The sequence below is a fragment of the Lissotriton vulgaris genome, chromosome 11, assembly GCF_964263255.1.
Source record: "Lissotriton vulgaris chromosome 11, aLisVul1.2, whole genome shotgun sequence".
In the NCBI taxonomy this organism is placed as follows: domain Eukaryota; kingdom Metazoa; phylum Chordata; class Amphibia; order Caudata; family Salamandridae; genus Lissotriton; species Lissotriton vulgaris.
This window is the reverse complement of record NC_141699.1, coordinates 150607827-150634565: the sequence shown is the minus strand read 5'-3', so window position 1 is coordinate 150634565 and position 26739 is coordinate 150607827. Positions and strand designations below refer to the sequence as shown.

Below are 26739 nucleotides of genomic sequence, written 5' to 3'. Positions count from 1 at the left end.
CACCCTTTGGTTATCCAACACCGCCGACACCTTAGCACCACTGAAAAAACGTCAACACAAACTTGGCAACAAGAAGGCCTCATGGTTCAACGACGATCTCAAGAAGTCCAAGAAACTGTGCCGCTCCCTTGAAAAGGCCTGGAAAAAAGACCCTTCCACCAGCAACAAGGACGCCTTCAAAAGCGCCACCCGTACTCACCACCAACTGATCCGAAAAGCCAAGAAAACAGCATTCAAGGATCGACTTGACAACAACGCCCACAACAGCAAGGAACTTTTCAACATCGTCAAGGAATTTTCCAACCCCTCGGCCAACTCCAACGACATCACCCCCTCTCAAACCCTCTGCGACTCCCTAGCCTCTTTTTTCCACAACAAGATTGCTGACATCCACAACAGCTTTGACAACCAACCCGGAAGCCAACCCACCCTACCATCTGCTGACCATCTTCCCCCCGTAAACACCCTTAACGCCTGGAACCTAATCTCCACTGAGGACACCATCCGCCTGATGAATTCCATCCACTCTGGATCCCCCACAGACCCATGCCCTCACCACATCTTCAACAAAGCAGACTCCGTCATAGCCCCGCACCTCCGAGACGTCATCAACTGCTCCTTCAACTCCGCTACCTTCCCAGAAGACTGGAAACACGCTGAACTCACCGCCCTTCTGAAAAAACCAACAGCAGACCCCACCGAACTCAAAAACTACCGCCCCATCTCGCTTCTTCCATTCCCGGCCAAAGTCATCGAGAAAGCCGTCAACAACCAGCTCGCCGCCTTCCTCGAAGCCAACAAATCCCTCGACCCCTCACAATCTGGCTTCCGAGCCAAACACAGCACTGAGACCGCCCTCATCGCAGCAACAGACGACATTCGAACTCTACTGGACAATGGAGACACAGTCGCCCTCATCCTCCTCGACCTCTCTGCAGCCTTCAACACAGTCTGCCACAGCAACCTTTTACAACGCCTCAGAAACATCGGAATCCAAGGAAAAGCACTGGAATGGATCACCTCGTTCCTCACCGGAAGAACCCAGAGAGTCCGCCTCCCACCATTCAAGTCCGAGGCCTCTGAAATCATTTGTGGCGTACCTCAAGGATCCTCACTCAGTCCCACCCTCTTCAACGTATACATGAGCCCCCTCGCGACCATCGCCCGCCAACACAACCTCAACATCATCTCTTACGCGGACGACACTCAACTGATCCTTTCTCTCACCAAGGACCCCAGCACCGCCAAAACTAACCTACACGAAGGAATGAAAGAAGTCGCCGAATGGATGAAACAAAGCCGTCTGAAACTGAATTCAGACAAAACAGAAGTCCTCATCTTAGGTACATCCCCCTCTGCATGGGACGACTCCTGGTGGCCGGAAGCCCTCGGAAAAGCACCCATCCCGACAGACAACGCACGGAACCTTGGCGTCATCCTGGACTCTTCACTCTCCATGAACAGACAAGTCAACGCCGTATCCTCTTCCTGCTTTAACATTCTTCGCATGCTCAGAAAAACATTTCGCTGGATCCCCTCTGAAACAAGAAAAACAGTCACCCACGCTCTAGTCACGAGCCGACTGGACTACGGAAACACCCTCTACGCAGGCACCACCGCTAAACTCCAGAAGAAACTACAACGAATCCAAAACGCCTCAGCCAGGCTCATACTAGACATCCCACGCAACGAACACATTTCTGGTCACCTTAAAGACCTCCACTGGCTACCCGTCAATAAGAGGATCACTTTCCGACTGCTTACCCACGCACACAAATCACTCTACGACATCGGACCAGATTGCCTCAACTCTCGACTGTCCTTCTACACCCCCTCCCGCCAACTTCGCTCCTCCAGTCAAGCCTTCGCCACTGTACCTCGCATCAACAAGACCACCATGGGAGGCAGATCCTTTTCATACCTGGCTGCCAAAACATGGAACTCACTCCCCGCTTACCTTCGCCTCACCCAGAATCACCTAGCGTTCAGAAAGCAGCTTAAAACGTGGATATTTGACAAATAATCCTCCTCCCCTTCCTAAGCGCCTTGAAACCCTCTGGGTATGTAGTGCGCTATACAAATTTTATGACTTGACTTGACTTGACTTCCTGTCGACATATGCCTTGAGCCTGTTGACATGGAGCACCCTGTGGGGGCTCCGGGGTTCCATTGGACCGACAATGTCAATCCCCACACGTTCAAAGGGCACCCCCACCACAGGCATTGGTATAAGGGGGGCCTTTGTCGTGCCACCTGACTTACCACTGGCTTGGCAAGTGACACAGGAGCGACAAAACTCCTTGGTATCTTCGTTCATGTGAGGCCAGTGAAAGTGCGAGACAAGCCTGTCCCACGTCTTCGTCTGGCCTAAGTGTCCTGCTAAGGGAATCTCGTGGGCCAAGGTAAGAAGGAAACCACGCTGAGACAAGGGGATAACCAGCCTCCTGGTCATGCCAGGCTTGGGGTCTCTTGCCTCAGTGTACAGGAGTCCATCCTCCCAGTATACCTTGTGGGTACCTGTGGCGTTCCCAGCAGCCTCAGCAGCAGCCTGCTGTCTGAGGGGTTCAAGGGAAGGGCAGTCTAACTGGTCCTTCCCCAGGTCTTCTCGTGTGGGTCCCCCTGAGCCCAGAAACTCAACTTGATCAAGTTCGAGTTCTTTAGGTTCAGTTTCCCGCAATTCCTGGAGGTCAGCCTCCTCTGAGACCTGATCCTCGACCTGGGGCAAGGGGGAAGGCGCCACCTTAACCCGACTGCTCTTCTTCTTGGGAGGTGTCTGGTCCGTTGTTCCAGGATCCAGCACCTGTTCAGTGGGGCATCGTTTGACCTGTGACCTAGTCACAGCAAGCACATGCGCTGGCAAGCCTAACATCTCCATGTGAGTCCGGTGCTCCACTTCTGACCATTGCGATGACTCCAAATCATTGCCCAACAAACAATCCACTGGGAGGTCTGAACTAACAACAACCTTTTTCTGGCCATTTACCCTCCCCAGGAGAAAGCAACAATCGCCATACTATGACTGGTAGTGACGTTGCTGGCATTGGTCACCAGGAAATCTGTACCTGGCATGATCTGTCCAGGGTCCACAAAGTTAGGCGTCACCCTGGTGACACTGGCACAAGTGTCCCTATAGGCCTGAGCCATTCTTCCATTGATCAAAGGCGTCTGTCGGTATTTGCCCAAAGCATTGGGATTGACATCAGGGGATATATCCACATCCCCCGTACAGACAAGGACAGCCTGAGTGAGTGTGCCAACTAAGTTGTCACCCCCCTCAGAACCCAAGGTTAACCCAACTAGTCCCTTGGGAGGCGCACTACTACTGCTGGCTGTACTAGGGGGCACAGGTGCCTTAGGGGCTGCAGTAGCAGGAGTCTGCACTCCTTTCTTGGTGCACTCACTAAACCAGTGAGTTTTACTTTTACAGTATTGGCACCACCTTTTCGATTGGCCTTCTTGATTCTTCTTTTTCTGGGAAGCCTGACCCCCCCCCCCCCCTCTTTGGGTTGTTGGGGACCTGTCGAAGACTTCTGGTCATTTTGTTCCCCTTTCGAATCTTTACCCTTCTGGTCTGCTTTCTTCTGACCACCCTGGTTCTGGCCCTGGTTTTGCTTAACCCTTGTTCTGACCCATCTGTCTGCCTTCTTTCCCAATTCTTGGGGAGAGGTCAGATCCGAGTCGACAAGGTGCTGATGCAACACCTGGTTCTGACAATTGTTTAAAATCTGTTCTCGCATGATCAAATTATACAATCCTGTGTAATCAGTAACCTTACTGCCCAGCAACCAGCCCTCCAAAGCCTTAGTGGCACAATCAACGAAATCAGACCAGTCCTGAGACTGAGTTTTCTGGGTATCCCTGAACAGCAACCTGTACTGCTCAGTGGTTAGGCCGAACCCATCAATCAGTGTGTTCTTCAGCACCTGGTAATTGTTAGCATCCTCGACTCTAGTAGTGAGGAGCTTATCTCTACCTTTACCTTCAAAGGAGAGCCACAAGATAGCGGCCCACTGACTCTGGGGGACGCACTGTACAGTGCAGGCCCACTCCAAAGCAGTAATCCATTTGTGGATGTCGTCCCTTTGCTTAAAGGGGGGCACTATCTTACTCAAGTGCCTAGTGTCTAAACTCCTTTTTTCCCGTGGGGGAATGCTGCCACCAGTGGGATTTGTCCCACTCAATTCTTGCTCTCTAGCAAAGGCGAGTCTCTCTTTGGCCAGGGCAAGTTCTTCCCTTTCGATCCGCAGATTGACTTCCCGCTCCTTCGCTTCGTACACTCTCCTCTGAGGGGATGTCATCCCTCTTCGAGAAGAGCCCGAGAGCCATTGGTTCGAGCGGATCTGTTAGAGCCTCTCGACAGAGACCTAACTCGTCCGTTCCCAATGTTAAGCTGGCCTGAGAGGGGCCCCAGGGGTCTCCTAGTACCATTCTCGTGCCGGCTTAAGTTGTCCCTAGTTAGCTGGCTAACCACTACTGGACCTTTGTCTGCCTCGTCCCCAGATGTCTCTAGATCCTCATCCTCCTCTTCACCTTCTGCGGAGAGATGGATAAGGTCAGGGTCACCTGCGGTTCCCTCGAGGGGGGGCATATTCCCTTCTGGATGAGAAGGGTCGGTGTTACCCGCCCTCCTAGCATCATAAGTCTCCAAGAGACCAATCAGAAACGGAATGGTAGGGTTTGCACCCTGTTTTAGCTTCCGAGATGTACAGATTTGTCGCTTCTCTTGGAAGCTAAGTGCAGCATATCTGGAAGTGATCTGTGGAAGGTCGACTGACACAAGGGGAGACTCAGAGTTTCCTCCTTTGTCTGACATGCTGCTTCTAGTGTGGTGTAAGTGATGCACCTACCTACACTATATGTTTACCTACTGATCCCTTGCTAAGAGTTGTAGCCAAGGTGTGCTAAGCCTTGAGGAGCTACAACAGCTGGTTCAGTAGAACTCAGAGTATTCTAAGCTAAGTTATATGTACCTGGAGTACTTATGCGATCTTTCACAAGATATTCTTAGGATACGCGTGGTAAAACAACAGCAAGCTCAAATCCCAACCGCTGCTCACCAATGTGAGAAGTTGGCCCGATATGCAGTGCTCACTATTCTAGTGATCACTATGCATCGGTCCAAACGACCCTAATGGTGATTGGTTGTAAGTCAACCGTAGACCAGCTATCCTAGTAGCGTGGATACGAGCAGTCTTCGGGCTAAACTCTAGAGGGCGTGTTAAGCCAGCTGTTATACCATCACATACCCCTTGAACACCAAGTGAAAGGACACCACACAAGTGTTATGAAAATAAACAGTATATTTATTAGAATCACAACAGCCCTGTACTCTTTATGAGGACAGGGTACTAAGCACACAACAAAACTCTTAAAATACTTCAAGTGCACAATCAATACAAGTGCCAGAGGGCACGGAAAGTTTAGTGATCTCGGGCGGACCCGATAAGGCAAGTCGGAAGCGATAGGGACTCGGGACCCTTAAATAAGGATTCTATGCGGGCACCGAAATGCCGAAGTTACCTAGCCCCAAGGGCTGCGGCTGCACAAGTCTTTACAGACGTCGGGAGTCTTCGCTGACGAGCCAGGAGCCGGAAGGAAGGAGTTGCTGGCCGGCTACCAGTGTAGATAGTTCGTCGAGATCCAAGCCTGGATCAGAGATGGATGACACCTGAAAGCAGAGGGGACCAAGTTCGTACTACTAGCCAGTAGTCAGAGGGTACCAGGAGGGCACCGGATGATCGTCACCTCGACTAGGTGAGTGGGCGACGCTAGCTCTGCAGTCTCACGGACCAGGAGGCGTTGTCGGCGACCAGGATGGAGGTGCGAGCTGTCCCACGAAGGTTGATGCTGTCGGCGTCGCTGGGCCCCGGATTGGGGCAACAAGCCTTGGCAAATTTCAGGGCCACGTGGTGGGCCTAAAATGGCGTCTTGAGTGGACCAGGAGGGTCCGGGGTGCTCCTCTCGCAGAAGGGAGCAAAGGCCAGTCTGGAGCAACCAGACCAGCAGCGTTGGTTGTCGGGTGTCGTCAAGAAGGTCACAAGCCAGCGGCTAGGGACCAGACAACGTGCTGAAAAGCAAAGAGCAGAAGGGCCCCACGCAGATCGTGGAGATGCCGGGAGGCTGCGCTTCGATACTGGAGCTGCTCAGGGTCGGGGCTTCTCGGACCCCAGAGCACTCACCAGAGGATCCCTCGGTGGTCGTGCTGGTTAAGAAATCGTGCAGGTCTTGATGATGGCCGGTCCCTCGAGGTCTTGTCGCACCCACAGATCTCAGCTGTGCTGACGATGTGGGTAGAGGTCAGAGGTGCCAGGGAAGCCGGTTCTCGTCGAGCTGGGCAGTCGGATTCCTGAGGAAGGACTTGCAGCAAACCGCAGAGTTCTTAGATGGTGCCTGCGGATGCAGGGTGACTACTCCTTAGCCACAAGGGAGAAATCTTGAGAAGAGTCGAGAGTTCCTTTCGTAGAAAGTATTCTTGATTCAAAGATGATCTAATCTGGAAGGGTCACCGCTCCTGCCTTTATCCTAAAGAAAGAGGTGGGTACATGACTAGGTCCTGCCCTAGGGGTGGGACCAGGAAGGGGGGTAGTTACACCCCTCTCCCCTGCCGGACTTTCCCCAGGTCAGGGGCTGGCGCGCCCCTGGAACTGGTTCTAGCTGGCAGATGCGTAGTGAGCACCGGGGTGCCACTCAGCAGTCACCTTCTTGTAAAGCCCTGCCTACCCAGGATACACAAAACCCTGTCTGGGATGGTGCGAACACCGCCCCGGACAGGAAACCCTTTGTCCAAGCTCTCCTCGCTGGAAGGACTCCCAGCAGCAGGAGGTCAGACTCGTGTCTGTGGTGGCAGCATCCATTTTGTGGAGCTGAGGCTTCAGTTAACTTTAACCGGGGTTCACAGTTACGTACATGTCGTGTCCCTCTAGAAGGGTGGAATGCTAACCTCGTCGCCAGCATTGGTGAGGGGTCAGCATCCCGATTCGTATGACACCTTACTCGACATGTTTTGATAACGCGATACCGAAGTTACCAATATGGTACGCGTTATCATGGAACAGCCATTGGGTTTTGGTTCCGCAAGCTGCAACCGGGCTCGGTTCGTGCCAGAGCCCAATTCACACGATTCCACGCACTCTGCCTTCAGGATTGTCAAGGCCTGCCATAGGAGCGACTGATAGGAACTCGGGTGTCCATTTTAGGGTTAGATATAGGGATACTATACCTAAAGCAACAGACTCGGGTGTCCATTTTAGGGTTAGATATAGGGATACTATACCTAAAGCAACGGGCGAGTACGCCACGTTGCCCCAGCTGTCGCGCAGCCAGTTGTGTCAGATTTAGATGGCCATCCAGGGGTGGCATAATACATGCTTCAGCCCCTGGTAGGCCCTGGGTACACCGATGCCCTGAGTTACAGGGTCTGACAAGGTGGCCCAGTCCCAATTGGGTAATGCACCTTAGGTACACACATCAATTTAGCGAGAGAACAGCTAGGCTGTGGGTCTGATTGGCAGGCCCAACAGCCCGAGAAAGTCGTAAACCAGTGAAACAAAAGCAAAAAATCTGGGTGATCATAGGATTGCAGACCCTACTCTCCTACAGTCTGCGTATGAAGAAATTTTGTCTTTGTGTTGCTGTGACCATTTCAACCCTCTGATCAGAGGGTTCCCCCTCACCCATGTCGCCAGTGGCTCTAGCATCAGGCAAATATAAGAAGCGACAGGGGGCATCTCTGTCTTGTACCTCTGCCCAGATGGAATCGTCATGAAGTGTGTTGATTGACAACTATTTGCGCTGTCGGGTTACGTCACAGTCCTATGGAGCACATCTGGAGTCAAAACGGATCAATCTTTGCTAACTCCCATGACACTATACGACCCAGCTCTCCTGTTTTAAATAACTTGTTGTGAAGAGGATTTTTAAAAGTTTGACACACGCTTCCTCCCAAGCCCTTTGTGATGTCAGAGTGGGATTTACATTTGGTCCTGATTTTTCTCATGTGTTCTTCCTTTGAGCTGATGCATAGCTGCTTCTCCTTACTCTGAAAACTGTTTTTCTTGTTGCAGTTACTGCAGCCCAGTGTATGAGTGAGTTTCAGGCCCCCTCGATGAACAGACTTACACCACCTTTTTCCAGACAAAATGTTATTAAGAACCAAGATAGTCTTTTTGCTAAAAGAAATAACTCCTTTTCACAATGAGCAACTCATCACCCCCCAGCATTCTTTGAGAACCCATTCCACCAGGGCCACAGCTATTACAGCTGCGCTGACATGCGGAAACCTGTTCTGGTCATTTGTCAGGCTGTGACGTGGGCATCAGTGCACACTTTCACAAAGCTGTATTTCCTCAACAGCTTGGTCTGATGGCACTTCGCCCATTTGGTCATGCAGGACTTTTTGGTCTGAGCCCATTCCACAAATCGGCTTCTTTGGTAGGTACTGCCTTGATATTTATTCTAAAGCTGAGGATTCGGCTGTTAGAAGTTTCGATCAGAAGAATAAGATACTTACCTTTTATAACATTCTTCCTGGTTTCTTGGTTGATACTCTATCTAACCAGTTACTTCACTGCCCTCTCATCTCCCTGTTCTGTGGAATAGTCTCTTTTCTCATTTAAAAAGGTCCCAATCTAGAGATCTGCACATTGGTACCTCTGATAAGGTTTTGGGCTCCACGTCTGAGGGTGCCGTCAGAATTAAATTGACATCAGCCCGTAAGGGTGGCACCTATAGTGGCTCTGCTTTGCCTCTTCTGGGGCAGAACAAAGTCCACATGGAGCTGCAAGATGCCAACTGCTGGCATGCAGGAGCACTGCTAAGAGTTTCCATATCTTTATTCTAAAGGTGAGGAATCTGCAGTTAGAGTATCCACTAGAAAGAGTGTTACCGAAGGTAATTAACTTGTTCCTCGGGTCTGCAATCAGGTGGTTTGCCAATGATCAGAAGAGGATTTGTTCTCAATCAATGGGACAAGAACATTCCTGTACACTTTTCCTCTAAGTACTCTGTTAACTGGAGGACTATACAAAATCAAGATGGAGCGGTGCAAAATAATTCTACCTGCTCCAGTGTGGGTATGTCAAGATTGGTCTTCTGAGGTTTTTTTAATTTTTTTAATTTTTTTATTGGTTCAGTTCAAAGCCACATATATATATATATATATATATATATATATATATATATATATATATATATATATATATATATATATATATATATATATATATATATATATATATATATATATATATATATATATATATATATATATATATATAAACATACAGAACCATTATATCATATCCAAACATCGTACAAAGAAACAAACTTATGGTGCAAGTACATAATCAAAAGTAATCAGAAAACAAAAATAAGAAACAGAGAATAAAAACAATATTAGTATCAGAGATACTATATAAGCAGCAGTACTACCATATTTAACTAAGAGAAAGGTCATTTTTTAGGGATCTAAATGGTCTATCATTGCCTGCCAAATTGTATATCCCTTTTGCATTTTCCTAACTGATTTGATCCGATAAAGATTAAATTCTAAATAATAAACATTATAAAACTTTGCTCGCCACATTTCATATATAGGTGCGTCATGCTTCAACCACATTGAAGATATACATAGGCGAGCTACCGCCATAGCCATAAATAGAACATATCTGTTTTTTTGATACCCCGGAAACAGATTGTTATCATTAGATAAACCAAAAATAATCATCTCTCTCCAGATTATCACATCACACTTTGTATTATACGCTAGAAAGGTTTTAATACTGGGCAGTCTGAAAATATGTGTACAATATCTGCCTGATCAGATTGACACCTATAGCATTTCCCATTATTAGCATTACCCCATTTCATCATTTTAAATGGCGTATGATAAAGATTAAATAAGGTTTTGTAATGCTGTGAATATAAATTGGCAGACAAGATAATTTTATCAGCTGTATGAATTGACTCTTGAAAGGGTACTGCCAATGTGCCCAATCTAATACAATCCCATATCGTCCTGCTGTATATTCAACAAATGATTATATAGAGTTCCTATACGTGATGGTTTTCTAAGTATTTCAATAAAGTCATTATGACAAAGCGGTAGAGTGTTTGGATGTTTAAGAATAAAATTGTGTATTTGCAAATACTTAAAAAAGTCATGTTGGGAGAGACTATATATATCTTTTAACTCCTGAAATGATGCAATTGTACCATCCTTAACCATAGTACCTATAGCTATCATGCCCTTTTCCATGCCATGTACACATAGTGCGATCCCTAAATATTGACGGAAGCAGTTCTATAGAGTTACAAGGAGTATACAAATTAATACGTCCAAGGGAGATAAGCTTCCGTATAGACCGCCATCCTTTAAAGGCAGACAATACTAATTTAAATCTAGTTCTTTTATAGTAGCTAGGTTCTAAAAAGCGAAGCAACGTTTGTCGAGACTGTGGACCAAGTAAAAGAGAAAAAATATCAGGGCTCTCAAATATAGGCGGAGTTCCACCAATCGCAAAATATTTAATATTTTGCATAAGACACTCCAAGTAATATAGTGCAACATTTGGAGCTCCCCATCCCCCACGTAAAATTGGTAGTGTCATAAATGTGGACGCCCTTCGCGCAGATTTCCAGCCCCATAAAAATCTATCGGTTATAGATTGTAGTTTCCTCAGTTGTAATACAGGTATCTCCAATGGTATTGACCGATAATAATATAAAACTTTTCGCAAAATGGACATTTTTAATACGCTGCGTCTCCCAACCAATGACAAGTGTAAACATTCAATTTTCTCAAGTTGGTTCCTGACCGATTGCAATATATCTGACCAATTCACCATAACTAACTCTTAAAGTGATAATCTAATTTTAACATAACATAACATAACATAATTTTAATGCCCAGGTATTTAGCCTCCCGGGTAACCCGACTGTCATTAGGGCAAAGTCCTGCTGAGCAGATAACCTGTGTTTTCTGGATAATCAGTTTATACCCTGACACATTACCAAATTCGCGAGTCAGGTTTTCAATTTCACATAATGCAGATTCTGGATCAGATGTTATGACCGCGACGTCGTCAGCGTAGGCTAATACGCGTATATTACCCCCGGGTAAAGCCATGGGTTGTATATGTTGGGATGACATCAGCGTCTTTAAAAGTGGTTCTATGTACATGGCAAATAGTAAAGGTGAGCATAGGCACCCCTGCCGTGTGCCCCGAGTGATGTTAACAGCTGTTGATTCTTGGCCCGACAAGCATATCTTGGCCCTGGGATGTCTATACATGACTTGTAAAGCATATATGAATCGTGGTCCAAACCCCATTTTCCCCAAGATCGCCCTTAAAAATGCCCATGCGACGCGATCAAACGCTTTTTCGGCGTCTAAAAACACCAAACCAACGTTCATATGATTTGCGGCAGCATAATCTAGAGTTGCAATAACACGATGTATATGGTTAATCGTGCCACGACCTGGAAGGAAGCCGTACTGTTGTTCAGAAACAAGAGCCGGTACAACTTGAATCAGCCGATTCGCAAGAATTTTAGAATAAAGTTTTGCATCCACATTAATGAGTGAAATAGGTCGATATGACCCAGGAAGATGCGAAGGCTTATCTTTTTTCTTAAATACAATTATACTTGCATCGTCCCATGATGGGGGGGAATTTCCATTTTGGGCATCTATAAACGTCGCCAGCATATCATCTTTAATAATAGGGAACAACACATGGTAAATCTCTAGAGGGAGTTTATCGGAACCGGTCGCCTTCCCTAAAGCCAGTTCTTTAAGAGCAATCTCGAGTTCTTGCATTGTAATTGGCAGCTCTAGCTCTTCTTTATGCACAGAGTCTAGTTGAGTTAAGTCAAGTTTATCTATATACTGATCAATTAAATCAGACGAAAAATGTTCTTGGGTATAAAGATCTGTATAATAATCATGAAATACCTGAAGAATACCCTCTGATGACTCTATTAGAATACCTTGACTATTTTCTATATAGATTACGCGCTGTGCTGTCTGACGCCCCCGCATTCTTTGAGCTAGACATCTTCCCACATTCTCCCCATATTCATATCTCTCAGCGCAGTGAATTTTATATTGGCGTGCTATGTCCTGGCTCCACACCCCGTTAATCTTAGCTTTACATTTTGCAACTTTATCTTGTGTGGCACTACTATCTAGGTGTAGACTAATATCATGTGTTAAATCATGTTCTGCATTTGTTAAATCCTGCAAAAGTTGTGCCATTATATTTTTTCCTTCCTGTTGAAGATTCCAGCCATAACTACAGGTTTCACCACGTAGTCCTGCCTTAAAGCAGTCCCATACCATTGCATAGGAGGTAGAGCCCCTATTAAGATCAAAAAACTGCTGAGCCCAGTCTAAAACTTGTTGTAGATAGATTTCATCTGATAGAAGTTTCTTATTAAATGTAATAGACCTTTGTATACGCTGGATTTTAAGCAAAGGCATGTCTATAACAATTGGAGCATGGTCAGATATAATACGTGGCATTACAGACATTCGGGATCCTTCTGCCACATGCCTAGGTACAAAAATATAATCTAGACGCACACATTTCTTGTGAGGTGAAGAAAAAAAAGTAAAGCCTGGATCCCTCGGATTTGCCAAAGGCCACCCATCAATCAACCCATGTTGAAGTAGAAGTTGCCGTAGTTCTTTAAATACCTTGGGCTTCCTACCTTGGTATCCACTAAACCTCAAGTCCCAGGTGTTCAACTCCCCGTGAATATTAAAATCACCAAGTAGAAATAATGGAGTACCCCATAAAGCCGACTCTACATCTAAAAATTCTATCACTGCAGTATCATCGATATTAGATCCATATACTGTACATATCGTAGCAACAACATTCCCTATGACACATTCAGCAATTGCCCAGCGTCCTGGACTATCCGCTTTGATTTTCCCTGTTGCAACTATGGACTGTCACCCCAATATAGCCACTCCTCGATTCATAGTAGATTGTTGTGAGGCCGCTAACACTATATACCCAAGATCATTCAGAACTTTTCTATTTGCCCGTGGTATATGTGTCTCCTGGAGACATATTATATCCGGTTTAATCAGGCGGATCTCATGCATCACACGTTTTCGCTTGTGAATATTATTAAGGCCACATACATTGAATGAACACATACTCAAATTACAGCTAGCCATGGCTACTAAATAGGTTCATTACACAATTGCACCAAAAAAGAAAAAGCAGTATATTTAAACATGAGATTCTATGGCTTTGACTGAACTTTTCCCCTTTTTCTCCCCAGCACACCCCGTGCCCCCCCAGCCCCTCCCCCAGCACACTTGTGACCCTCCCCCAAAACTAAGGCAAAGGGGCCTATCGCCCCGTTGATGTGTATGAGCGCACCTCTTGAGTTTGGGCGTATCCGTTAACCTAAAAAAAAAGAGCATGAGTTATACAGCATATAGAGAGATAATTATTAAAAGTTTATAACTTTTTCCTCATGCTAATGAATTCAAGTACTCCTTTGCTGGAGCCTCAGCGGTAAAGAACCGATTTTGCCCTTTATATACAGTCTTTAACGTAGATGGTTGAAGAAGGAAAACTTGCGCGCCCTTCTTTTGAAATGGATGGATCAATCAGCTGACGCAATCGCCAGCGATTTTCTACGTTAGCTTGGCAGTAATCAGGGCGTACAAAAAATTCAATACCCTTTCCAGAGCGCTTTTTGTCCGGTCTTGCAAGATCATATAATTTTTGTCTTGCCAGAAAGTTGTTTAGCGATATCAAAATAGCTCGAGGATATTGATGACTTTGGGTACCCCGTATTGTTTGCTTGCGAAATGGAAATCGGTGTGCCCTTTGAATCTCGTGAGACCACTGCCAATCTTTAACCTCTGGAAAAGCTTCTTCAAAAAGTTTGATCACAAACTGTCGTATGTCCTGTCCCTCACGTCCTTCGGGTACACCCACAATTCGTAGATTGTTACGGCGTAACCTATTCTCCAAATCAACCAATTTTACATTCACATCATCTTTCTGAGCCTTAATACCATCGATGTCGGTTTTAATATGTGTTACTTGATCTTCCAATGAAGAGATGCGTCCTTCCGCTTCTACCATTCTATCCGTGAAATCATTACATGATTTCACCAGCTGTCGCACAGTATTTTGAAGTTTTTTGCAAGCATTGTGTGTTTTCAAATGTTCGGCTTTCGCCTCCAGGCATTGATCTGAGATGGCTTTCAGAATAATATCTATTAGGGCCTGGCTTGCAAACCCAGGGCTAAAGCTAATTTGTTCAGCAGAGTCTCCTTGATCTTTCTGGTGACATTGGTCTAATATAGGCTCTTGATCTACTGTAGTCGTGTATCCATTGGAGATTTCCTCACTCCAATCTCTATCTACTTGTAGATCTGCTGTAGCAATAACGGAAGCTTCCTTGCTAGTATTTTCCAAAGAGGAAGTCTCCACTTCATCGTCTAAGTCGCCCTCCAAATCAGAGCCCTCAGAGTGTTCTGTAAGTGAGTAGAATTTGCTATCCTTGCTACTGATAGGATCGCCTTCTGCCCCTTCAGCCCTACAGGGATCCAACTCAGCATCGATATCACCATCAGTGGCAGCATCGATAATAGAATTTTGAGCCATGGTAGTATGAGATACAGAAAACACAGGTGAGGCTGCTGAAGAAATTACTGGAGAGACTACTAGCTGTTCAAGTGCTTCCACCAAAGTCTTATCTTGATCATTATCAGCATCCAAGACCTCCAAATCATCAATAATTTTATTTTTATCACCTCCACCTCCGGCTGTCAAAGTAATTTTTCACTTTAGTATTAAACATTTGCGGTATTTTCGGGGTGCCTGTTTGACTAACATCAAGATCATTGTTACTCCCATTTTGTTTTGACTTTGCCGCAAGGGCAGCCCGTGTCCCAATCTGGTTTTCACCGCTAGGTCTTGTTTTTCCGCCGCAGGCTGTTTTTGGACCCATAATAGAATAATTTGCTAAGCGCAGAACGATATTTGTAGAAAGGAAACTTTCAGTCTTTTCAGTCTTTAGGTCTTTAGGTCTTTCAATCTAGAGTTAATAACCAAAGTATACTGAGCAACAGTGTAGCAGTATAGCAGTATTCCTGTATAGCAGTGTAGCAATGTTCCCAGTTCCAAAATTATTGCCTTTAAATAATGTCAATGCCAGTGTTAGTGTTAACACAAGTTTGTTTAAACTAATTATCGGCTCTTTGTAACACCCTGTAACACTTTTGAAGAAAGAAAATAGAGGAGTCACCAGCCCTTTTTCGTTTCGCCTCACCTTTCAATTGCTCAGTTTTTTTTTTTTTAAGTCACGAAGCTGGTAATGTCTCCGTATTCTCGTGTGTTTGTTTTAGCGTTGCTCAGCTTCCAATTTCCCCTCACAAGTTCTGGCGTCTTTCGTCTCTTGAGAGATTATCTCCGAATGCCGTTTGAAACCGGTTGAAACCGCTCGACTGCACCGCCTTGCCTCGCCTTGCTCGCTCGCTCGCACTTAGCGTCTCTCAGCGTCTCAGCCGCGGCTCCTCCCAGGATCGGCAGGAACCGCAGGTACACACCGGAGCTAGCGGATCACAGATCACAGATCACCACGACCTGCACGGACGCCGACTCCGTTATGGCTCCATCTCAACATCTCCACACCGCAGCAATCCCGAAGATCAAACCGAAGCATAGACAGCCCAGAGGACAGCCGCTGAACCCCCAATAAGGTATTCGGTCGGATCGCCCAAACGGAGCTCCTCACACGCACGCCTGTCGTGCAGGCGCCATCTTGCCTCGGTCCTCTGAGTTTTGGGATATGTATGCACAAACTCTGATTTGATTAATACCAGCTCCCCTATGAGTACTTCACCACAACTCTCCTTTCCACCCACTAAAAGCCCGGCTCACCAGGACCTAGAGTTCTGGCATTTACCGGTAACCGGGGATTTTAAAAGCGACCAAAGCCAATTCAACCATAAAATATTATACAATGAAGTGGAAATGCGATTATTTCATGGACTGAAAAAGGAAAACTGAATCCCCTGGAAAGTCTCCTCAATTTCTTCCATTCATGTTGCAGTTTGAATAGTATGGCCTATCCTTTGCATCCATAAAAGGTCATCTGGCTGTATTTTCAAGATTTCTAAGATCTCCATGCAAGAAGTTGTTTTACTCTGAAAAAATAATAATGAAAGAATGCATGAGTGGATTATTTCCTCATCTACTGAAACTTTCTCTGGAATCTGATTTAAACTTGAAACTGGCATCCTTAATGAGTGGAACTTTTGAACTAATTCCTAAAGTGGCCTTAAAACACCTCCTTTTGAAGATAACTTTTTTTGCTGGCCATTACATTAGTTATAAAATAGGGCTCCTGGTTTCATTGGTATTTATTTTTTGGCCATTTCCGTCTGTATTTTTCCATATTTATTTTGTGTTTCGTGTATAAACGAAGTTGTAAAACTGTACATTTCCATTTCTATTTAACTGATGGACACGTACTCATACCAAATATTACATAACTATACATCCAGTAGTAAATACCATCATTATACCATAAATGTATGTTGACATATCCCGTTATTTAAAGAAATTTCATCCTGATTTTTAATGTTCCATTCTGTCCATCTGGTCAGCTGCTGGCCTATAATTCATGAAAGACAGCACAGAGAGTCACTTAAAAGTACAATTTGCAGTATTTATCCACTTTTAAAAATAAATGCAGAGAGAAACACATTGTTTTATGTCTGTATTTATCTGTAAAAATCCGTAAAAATGGAAAACAGGGAGCCTTAGTTATAAAAGCATTTATAATTTCATGCAAATAAACTTTTCTGCGTTTTTCAATAGACCAAGCTACAACAGCATTTCACTTAAATCCAGAATATTTATTTTCCAACATGTTTCCAAATCCCAGCACACCAGCAGAAAGAACGTTGTATTCCTTGTACATCAAAAGTGACTCAAATTCTGTCTTCTCACTCAAAGGATCTCTGTCAAACAGAACAGCTCTTCTTACCCTTTGGGCCAACGTATAAGGTATACTGGATTGTAACTTGCATTAGCTTAGCTTAAAGTGATATGAACAGACTGCTTTCAAGAGCAGTCAGGGCTCACTCTACTAGGAATATAGCATCTACAACAGCCCTGCTTGCAAGAATACCGCCTAAAGACATTTGTAAAGAAGTTTCATGAAGCACTACTGCCTCAACATTCAGACATCAACAAGGAAATAACCGTAGGGTGATCAGTGTTAAGATACTTTTTTACTTAAGGTAAACCTCATGCACCCCTTCACTATCTTTAATATACTGCTTTGATAATATTAATTCAAGCGTGTGACACTTTAAAGATCCAAAGCGGGAGAAGGGAAAATGTAACCTGTAATCATGGCTCTCAACCACTGGCATCTTAAATAGATTTGCATGTGCCCACCAACCTCTTCTTTTTAAGAGGCTCCGGCCAATAAGTGTGACATCTAACAGGCTAAAGAATCTGCAACTTGGAAGCCTATGGCCAGGGGGAGAGCTGAGGATGCTGGTATCTCATTGGCTAGCTTTTGGGTGTAATGATGTGAATAGGAGGCTATGTAAAGTTCAATGTTATTGAGCATAAATGCACACTACTATGTTTACATGAAGGCTTCCTGCCCGACGAAGGTGAATAATTCATGCACGTTAAGTCTTGAAATATGCCAATGCTGGAGAACCGGGGTTGTAGGTAAGTAACATTTTCTTTCTACTACCCCTATTATCTTTTTGAATCTACGCTGTATCCTGTACCTGAATCTTTCCATTCAAAAAATGCCTCAAATGAACTTAAACGTCAAGTATGGCAGCCTGACTCTGTTAAACACAGCGCTCCCTTTGAACAGTGTGCAAAATGCTGCATGTATATTGTGGCCTTTGTCCAGTCATTATCAACCTATTTAGGCAGTGATGGTTCTCGCAGCTGTGAATATACTTGCACATGGTGTACACACACGCCAAGCCTGTCCTGCCCATCGCCCAAACTTCTGGACGGTTACTCACTCAGCTGGTAATAACTGCAGAATGTACAGCTGCTTCCCTCTGTGTTAAGAACCTGGGAACATGCTACCTTTACTTTTCCCACCTGCATGAATACAAGTTACACTGGCACAGGTAGAAGACCCAGGTGCCACCTCCGTAGCGTTTTCAGAGGATTATAATTTAAAAAGTTGTGCAGTTTTGGACCCAGAAACCAATGTAATGCCCGGTTACTCACCGGTAATATCCATTACTCCGAGTCCTGGTCTCCCCGTCCCATTCCTTACAAGTGAGCAGCTAGTCTGCTCCACAGAACCCCTAGCCTAGCTGAGCTGTTTGCACTTCCCCCAATATGGCGCCACCAATCCGGTGAGGATAAAGGGGGAAGTGCGTCATAGAACATCCTGAGAATACCAAAGAAAACCAGAACGAAACAGACAATCACCCAAAGAAAACCCAAACCAGGAAGGGAGGGAAGGGCTCAGGAATGGGACGGGGAGACCAGGACTCGGAGTAATGAATATTACCGGTGAGTAACCGGGCATTACCTCCTCGTCCTGTCTCCCCGTCCCATTCCTTACAAGTGAGCCCATACCCAAGCACACGGTGATTGTAAGAAAAAAACAGGCCAAAAAGTGTGAGGAAAACAGGTCCATTTGAATCAAACAGAAAACAGTACATATCACAAAACATGTACCGCAGACAGGACACGAGCCCCAAAGGCAGCAGAGGCCGCCAACCCCAACTGAAGTCGACACCTCGGAACCAGCAAAGGGCAACTTAAGGAGGACCGATACCTGGGAAGAGTCTGCCATCCAGGAATGCATCCAAATACGATGACGGGCAGCAATGGAAGCACCAGAGGCAGCCGCCGCCGCCCCCAAAATCAACCCATCAGAGACAAAGAGGCAAAGCATCCTCGCCGTCGTACAGCAGAACCGACCGGGACTGGAAAACCTCAAGGCGCGACTGAACCATAGAGACAGAAAACGCAGTCGTCCGTACAGAAAAAGTAGAAGCAGCATAGGAACGCTACACCGCCCTCACAACACGCTTATCCACAGCGTCCGCAGGAAGGGTGTCCACAGAAACGACCAAACCTAGAGAGGAAAGGTCAGCCATCAAATGCCAACTGTCCCGGCCAGAGGGAACCCAGCAGCAAAACCCTCAAGAGGGTAACGCCTGGGCAGGAAACGAGGAAAAGCAGACACGTCCACCTCCTACCAATCGTGAGACAGCATATCGCGTACCGCCCCGCGCAAAGGAAAGGAGCCAGTAGGAGGAGAGAAGTCCAAATTGGACCGCACATGGGTGAACAGTCCAGCGAGCACAGCACCCTGAACAAATCGACCACGCACACCCTCATCATCATCAGGACCATTGTTAGAAGCAAGGAACCCTCAACTGCGTCGAAACACAGGATTGAACCAGGGACCTTCAGATCTCCAGGCCAACGCACTCCTAACCGTCATCTCCAAAGAGACACGAGGCACCATGGGAGGAGGCCCAGCCACGTCCCTAGCCAGGAAAGCAGCAGCCACAGCCCCATCAAAAATGAGGCGCAGGGCAACAAGAGGGGCAGCAGAGGAAGAAGCGGAATCCATGCCAGCAACCAGCTGAGTCCAAAACACCAAAAACAGGCAGAAGCAAGGACAAAAACCAGCCAAGAAGGACCCCAAATAAAGGACACGAAGTCCCGAGGACACGAAGTCCCATGAGAGCTGTAAAATTGGGCTGGTACACAAGGCACAGGCAGCAACCAAATCCGCCCCCAAAAGCATCGAGTGAACACGAGCGCCGCGCCACTACACACCGAAAACCCCAGCCCGCTAAAGCAGGGCACATGGGGAATCCAGAAAACCACCCAGAAACGGCCGCTGAAGCTAGCCGAGCAACCAGGTAAGAGCGGACAAAGTAAAACGGCCGCTAACGCGAACCACGTGAGAAAAGGCAGACCACCGGCAGAGGCAGCGCGGGGGGAACAAACAGCAAGAAACAAGGGGCGGCGGCTAAAGCTGGCCGCCCAACAAGAAGTAAAAACAAAAAGGAACTCACCAGAAGACGGGGCAAACTCCTAACAACACAGCACAGCCAGGCAACAGGAACTGGTGCAGAAAAAAAAGAACAGGATGTTCTATGACGCACTTCCCCCTTTATCCTCACCGAATTGGTGGCGCCATATTGGGGGAAGTGCAAACAGCTCAGCTAGGCTAGGGGTTCTGTGGAGCAGACTAGCTGCTCACTTGTAAGGAATGGGACGGGGAGACAGGACGAGAAGGTAATGAGACATAGGGCTTGATTTAGATTCGGTGGGCGGGTTACTCTGTCACAGCTGTGACCTATATCCCGTCCGCCTAAATATTATATCCTATGGTATTTATATTTCGGTGGACGGACATCTGTCACCGTAGTGACAGAGTAACCCGTCACCGAGATCTAAACCACGCCCATAGTTTCTAAAAACACAGACCGGTCCATGATGTGTGCTTCTGTAGTGAGAAGCTGTGTGTGTACTCTACCTGCGTGATGTCAGGGCTTTATCAGCCAGTACAATTTGTATGTGTGACAAAAACTCATGAGTGAAATTGGATTTCTCTTTTTATTTTATCAGAGAGTTTCAATATGGAATTGGACTACGAGTGAGGAACATGCTGTCTCTACCGCAGAGCTGAGTGCAAACTATGGTCAGCAGGTAAAGCTGAATAAATGCTATTGCACAGAGATTTCATATTGACGTTTAGATTGCATGATGAATGGCAAATGCATACATACCATGTTTCAGTTTTCTGTTAAATTCTGTGCAAGATCTCTCTATGCCTGTCACATCTCTATATTTTTCAAGGATGTGCATTATGTCCCACCTCGAATCTGTTTAAACTTTTACAACTTTAATGTTTAAGTGTTTAACCGTTTAACCAGTGACCCTGTCCCCTTTGGCCCTATCTGGGGAAGATCCTGTCTTCACCATTTTCTCATTGATAAACAAAAAACATAATCTCTTCCCGGTTCACATATGTTAAAGCAGCAAGCTGAAGATTGTGTGTTGCGTTTGTGGAATGCTCTGTGGGTACGTTTTTCACATTAGCCGACAGAGTTTAAGCTGCCTTTTTGCTAGGATTGTGCAATACAAGTACCACTTACATACAGAGCTCACGAGTAAAGATGGGCAAAATATTTGGGTGAATTTCAGAACTGTCGAAACTCACCTGCTTTTTTTTATGTCAGTGTTGCTCTACAGGCATGGAAAAAAAATCCAACACAGTTGCTTTTAGCAGCACTGGAGGAGGACAGGGGGTGTATTTACCTGAAGGATCAATAAGATAAATACATTGCCAGGTCCCCTGACCGTTCTCTTGTAAGCAGCTCCCTTAACAGGGAAGCCTGTGTCCTCCACGTGCCTGCAGGGGCTTCTTGGCACTCTAGCAGGTATGTGCTATGCACAGGCTGCCCTGCTGGGGGAACTTGCTTTCATGCACTGACCGAGGCCAGGAAGTTAAGTTAACTTAATGCAGTTACCAATAAAGTAATGATGTTGTCCACTCCTGACAATGCTTTAGCCAAGATTTTTTTGTTTTAATAACATTAAATATATATATAATTTATATAATGTACTTAATTAGAGCTGTCTGTCTGATTGTCTGATGGACATCTTCAGCCATTGGTTGATTGTTGTGTCATGGACATTTTTCTTCTGCCTTCTACAGCATATAGCAGTGGTTTTTAAAGTTTGCAAAGCCATGCCCAGCAATGTAAAAAAGAAATTGCTCCCCACCCCGCCCCCGACAGAATTTTTCACAACAATTCTATTAAATTGGCAATGTTTAAATATGTAAATATGTCTAGACTTATTTTAACAGTCCGTGCAAGTTCTGTTAGCCCTTTTAAAAATGCAATCAAATACATGATTGTCAAGCATACTATTCCGGCCACATGGTGATCATCAGAAAAGGGGGTGAGGGTTTTGAAGAATATTTGGAGTCTCTTCCCTACTGACACATACTCCCCAGCTAGGATTTGAATGACAAAAGATGTTAGTGATGGCCCAATATGGAGTGACTTACTGCAGCTCATTTTCATTTCTTCCTGCTTAAAACAAAGCACTGTTATCAGCATAGTGCGTCTTTTGGCCAGAACCTGACTCCCCTCTGGGATCACTTAAGTTCCCCAGTTTGAAAACCCATGACCCATAGACCATGGGTCAGTGGGCCAGCCCTCTTCAGCTACTGGCTGATTTCACTCTGAGCGACAGCATTCTGCTCCCAATAGGAGCACACACAAAGTGGATCCTTCATTGTCAGGGACTACTATGTCAATGTGTGCTTTTTGAGACCCAAAAGTATTTTTATTTTTTAACACTTTTTTTTATTATTGGCGAAGGATCGGGAGCTACTACATTGTTTTAAAAAAACTGTGACAAACCAAAAGAAGCATTGACATAGAAAGACTGGCAGCCAAAGCCAGATATATTTGCTTTGCCACTGCTTGGTAACTGTGAAAATGAAGAGCACTAAATCTGGAAAACTCTTTGTAGAGGATGTTCTCAACTTATCGACCTAGAATTAAATTTGTGTTTTCTGGAGTAACTTTAGACACATAGATTTTTTTACATGCCATTTAGTACTGGAGTTTAGGTTGTTTTAATTGCCACGATTTTGGACACAAAGGGAAACTCAAACTCAGTGATATAAATTGTATAAATTAATTTTCTTTTCCAAGGTCAAGTACAAGGAGAACCGTGGATACCACTGTCATTAATATATTTGCCCACTAGAGGGACTGTTGCTCTGTTGGCTAGTTAATCCCCGTGGTTCCGCTCTCTAGGTTCAGTTGCTTTGTAGTGATGATTCGTTGCTTCTGCCGCCCCTCAGACCAGTTTGACGGCGCCAGACGACCGTTCTTGCAGCCCTGTTTCCTCAGCTGCTGCCGGATACCACAGGGCGCGCCTGGCACGTGCTCCTGGAGTGTTCTCTCGCGTTCGCCCAAGTGACGCAACGCACGCGGAGCTTGTAAACAGGGCACGGAGGCCGACTGGTGAATCACGGGCCGGGTGTGCTCACCCTGGGCGCTGACGGCTGCGCCCTGTCATTATGACCACTTTCACAAGCAAGCAAAGCAGGCTCTTGTGACTGACTGCACGTTTCTCTCCAGAACCTACTGAGAGCGGACCGGAGTGAAACCGCACGTCAACATGTGAAGCAAGGGATGACGTCACATTTTACTATGCTTTATTTCCAGCTTTGTTGATGATGTATTTGTCAGCTACTCGAAGCTTCACACGTAAACCATAACAATCAGGGTTGTTTAAGACGTCCTTGGAACTGTAGACATTGGGAGACTATTTGTTGTTTTTGGCTCCCTGGACTGCTTTTAACGCCATTGCTCAGCAGGGCCTCATTGTCTATATTTACTTTGTTCACTTTGTCCTGAACTGGTTCTCTTCAGACAGATATCAATTTGCACAAATAAACAGCTGTGTGCAACACCTGCTTCCTTTATATTGTTGTGTCCCCGTCCCGTCCTCTCTTTGTCTACCTTTTATTGGACACCAAGAACTCTTGGAAGTCCTACTTACCAACCACGATCTCCTCCTACATCTTCATTCTAAGTTAAACTGGCCCAGATTGAGCCAACTGCAGAACGTAAAGCTTTACTTCCCAGCTTTTAGCCTCCACAGTCCAAACCAACATACTTTGGAACCCACTCCTCCTGAATACAATTCCTTGCCCATCCCTCCAGCCTTTCAGGCCCTACTATCCCTCCGCTCGCTCTGTGGTGACTTACCCCCACCTATGACCACATCCAATGAGCTTGACCATTTTCATGCTCACCACACAACCCAGAAGCTAAAAGCACTTATTGTTTCTCTTCCCTGCCCCCTCCCACACCATGTTACTCTGTTTTTGCAGATTTAAATCACTTTGCTTTACGTGCTGTGCATGTCCTGATGGCTCGGTTTCTGGTATCTATGGCGAACCAAGCGCGGAGATACCCCTTCGGGGTCGAGTCCTGCGCTATATAAGCACATAAATAAATAAATAAATAAATAGAAGTATTTTAAAGAGGTTAAGCAGCAGTGCTATTCCAAGAGTATTTCTTCAGCATGGAACTTTACAAGAGAGATACTTAAAATCTTAAAGAAGGTAATCATTTCTAACACATCTAGCCAAGACTATTCACCAAATGCACATGCTAAGAGCCAGAGATACTTAGTTCAGAAGGTTGCTTCTCTGCTGCACTGTGTATTCACAACCATGTCTGACCATTACCTATTGAAGAGATCAGGCTTGATCAAGTTGAAAATCGATAGTCCCATCGCCAACATTCGGGTTGAAACACAACCTGAAGAATAAAGTTAACTGCAACAGGATTGCTGCGCTACTCCGCTTGGACCTCTCAGCTGCCTTTGACACGGTTGACCATGACACTCTGAAACAAAGACTATGAAGCCGGCATAAAGGGAACTACTGCTCTAGACTGGTTCGCGTCCTACCTTCGAAACAGAACTAATGTCACCCGTACCCCCCTTTCTCATCCAAACAGCACTCCACAAAAGCAGGGGTCCCTCAAGGTTCAATCATCTCGCCCATGCTTTTCAACATCTACATGAAGTCATTACCAGTACTGATCAATACATTTCACCTCATGTTCTATAACTATGCAGATGACACGTAAATACTCCTTCAACTGGAATGCCCCAAAGACTTTGGAAAATTACCAATTTTGAGCTGTCTCAGAGCCGTGGATCAGTGGATGACATGGAGCCATCTCAAATTGAATGCTTAAAAAACAAGGTCCAAGCTACCATCTCCCTTGTTCTGTCCAAACTCGATTATGCCAATAGCCTCTACCACGGATCCCCTTTAATGACCATAAAAAAACTGCAACAGTTTCAGAACTCGGCTGCCAGACTACTCTTGCATATCAAACCGCAAGACCACATCTCCCCTGCCTTGAAAGCCCTACATTGGTTACTGGTTGCCAGAAGATCCACGTTCAAGCAGCTGTGTATCACCCACAAAGCAATACATGGAATGGGACCGCTCTTCATCAGGAATAAAATCAAACACATTCAACAGAGGAACCTCCGCTCTAAAGGAGCATCTCGCCTCAAAATCCCAAGAAACAAGCAAAAAACCATGGGTGTCACATCCTTCTCTTTTACCGCAGCCAAACTATGGAACTCTTTACCCCCAACATAAGATCCACCGACAACCACCTTATCTTTAGAAAACTACTCAAGAATTGGCTCTTCCCCACATAAGCACCATACGCAAACAGAAATTTACAGCATATCCCTCTGTATATAAGCATTTGTTTTCACTATAGATATGTACCTATCTTTGTGTATTGCTTTGTGTAAACATGTAGAATAATTATGTTGTTGAGGAAAAATAACAATAATAAATAAATAAATAAATAAATAAATAAAAAGCATCTTTGGTCTACATGTACTTACTTTCATTGTGCATCTATGAACCTTCCATGTACTTGGATCTGTGTGTCTGTTACTTTTCTCCTGCCTGAAAAAGCATATCCAATGCACTGCCCTATTTCTCATCCTGTGCCTCTATCAATATCTTTAATCTACATATACTTACCTCTTTTATGTATCTTTATACTTTCAATGTACTTATGGATCTATATGTTTATCACTTTCTTCTAATTTAGCATTTCCAATGCACTACCCTATTTCTCAGACTATACTTCTCTCAATATATCTTCTAGCTCAACCTTCTGACTCATCTCAAACTTATTTATACTACTCTTTCCAATGCACTACCCTATCTCTCATCATATACATCTATCAATATATCCTCTACATCCACTCTGTCATTTATCCCTAACCCCATACCACTACTATGATCCCCAAAATAACCCTTTCTAGACTCTCTCCTACTCCTCCTTGCATCATCTGACACCTCTTTTACTAAACAGGTCCCCTAAAACATTACTTTCTAAACTCTTCCATCTGACTCCTCCCCTCCAAAACTCCCTTTAACCCCTTCGCTGTGGGGCTAATTTCCCTGCGGTGCGGGGGGAAGGGGGGCCGCGCACGGCGCCGCTGTGCTGATGACGAGCCCAGGCTCGTCATGTAGCACGGTGCTCGTGTGCTCATGACAAGCCTTGGCTCGTCATGAACCCGCCCGCGCAATGGAACGCTCGGCACAGCGGGGGAATTAGCCCCGCGTGTGAGCGTTCCACGGCTCATGACGAGCCCAGGCTCGTCATGAGCACACGAGCACCGTGCTGCATGACGAGCCTGGGCTCGTCATCAGCACTGAAGGGGTTAACTCATCCAAAAGCTTCCTCCTACTGCTAAGACTGAAAAAATAATAATCCTTTACTCTTTTATCCCCCCACTATCCTTTTCAATCAAAATAACAGACTAACATGTTCCCTTCTCAAATTCCATATTCAACTATACTAATTCACCCCTAATCCTATATGGTTTCCAGAGTAGCGTGCTACTCGCCAATAAAGTGTCTCAACACCCCATCAGGGTTACAAGCGTTATATAAATGCAAACCCTTTCCCTTTTCTACCCCTCCCCAACCCTTCTCAATCCAAATAACTGACTAACATATCCACCACTAAAATTACTTTCATGTTTCACCATACTAATTCAACACTAATCCTTATGGGTTTGAGAGTGGCGTGCTACTTGCGCTTCAAAACCCCATCAGGGGTAGGCAGCGCTATATAAATACAAACCTCTTTCCCTC

The 26739-nt window shown here is 45.5% G+C and overlaps 1 protein-coding gene across 1 annotated transcript in view; it reads left to right on the top strand.

Moving 5' to 3' along the window:
- The window catches only part of CFAP251 (cilia and flagella associated protein 251), a 663510-nt gene that overhangs the window by 158373 nt on the left and 478398 nt on the right, over nucleotides 1-26739 (top strand). The window contains exon 7 of the mRNA XM_086942981.1: nucleotides 20628-20708. Within this exon, the coding sequence (XP_086799107.1) occupies nucleotides 20628-20708 (81 nt within the window). The remainder of the gene's footprint in view (nucleotides 1-20627; nucleotides 20709-26739) is intronic.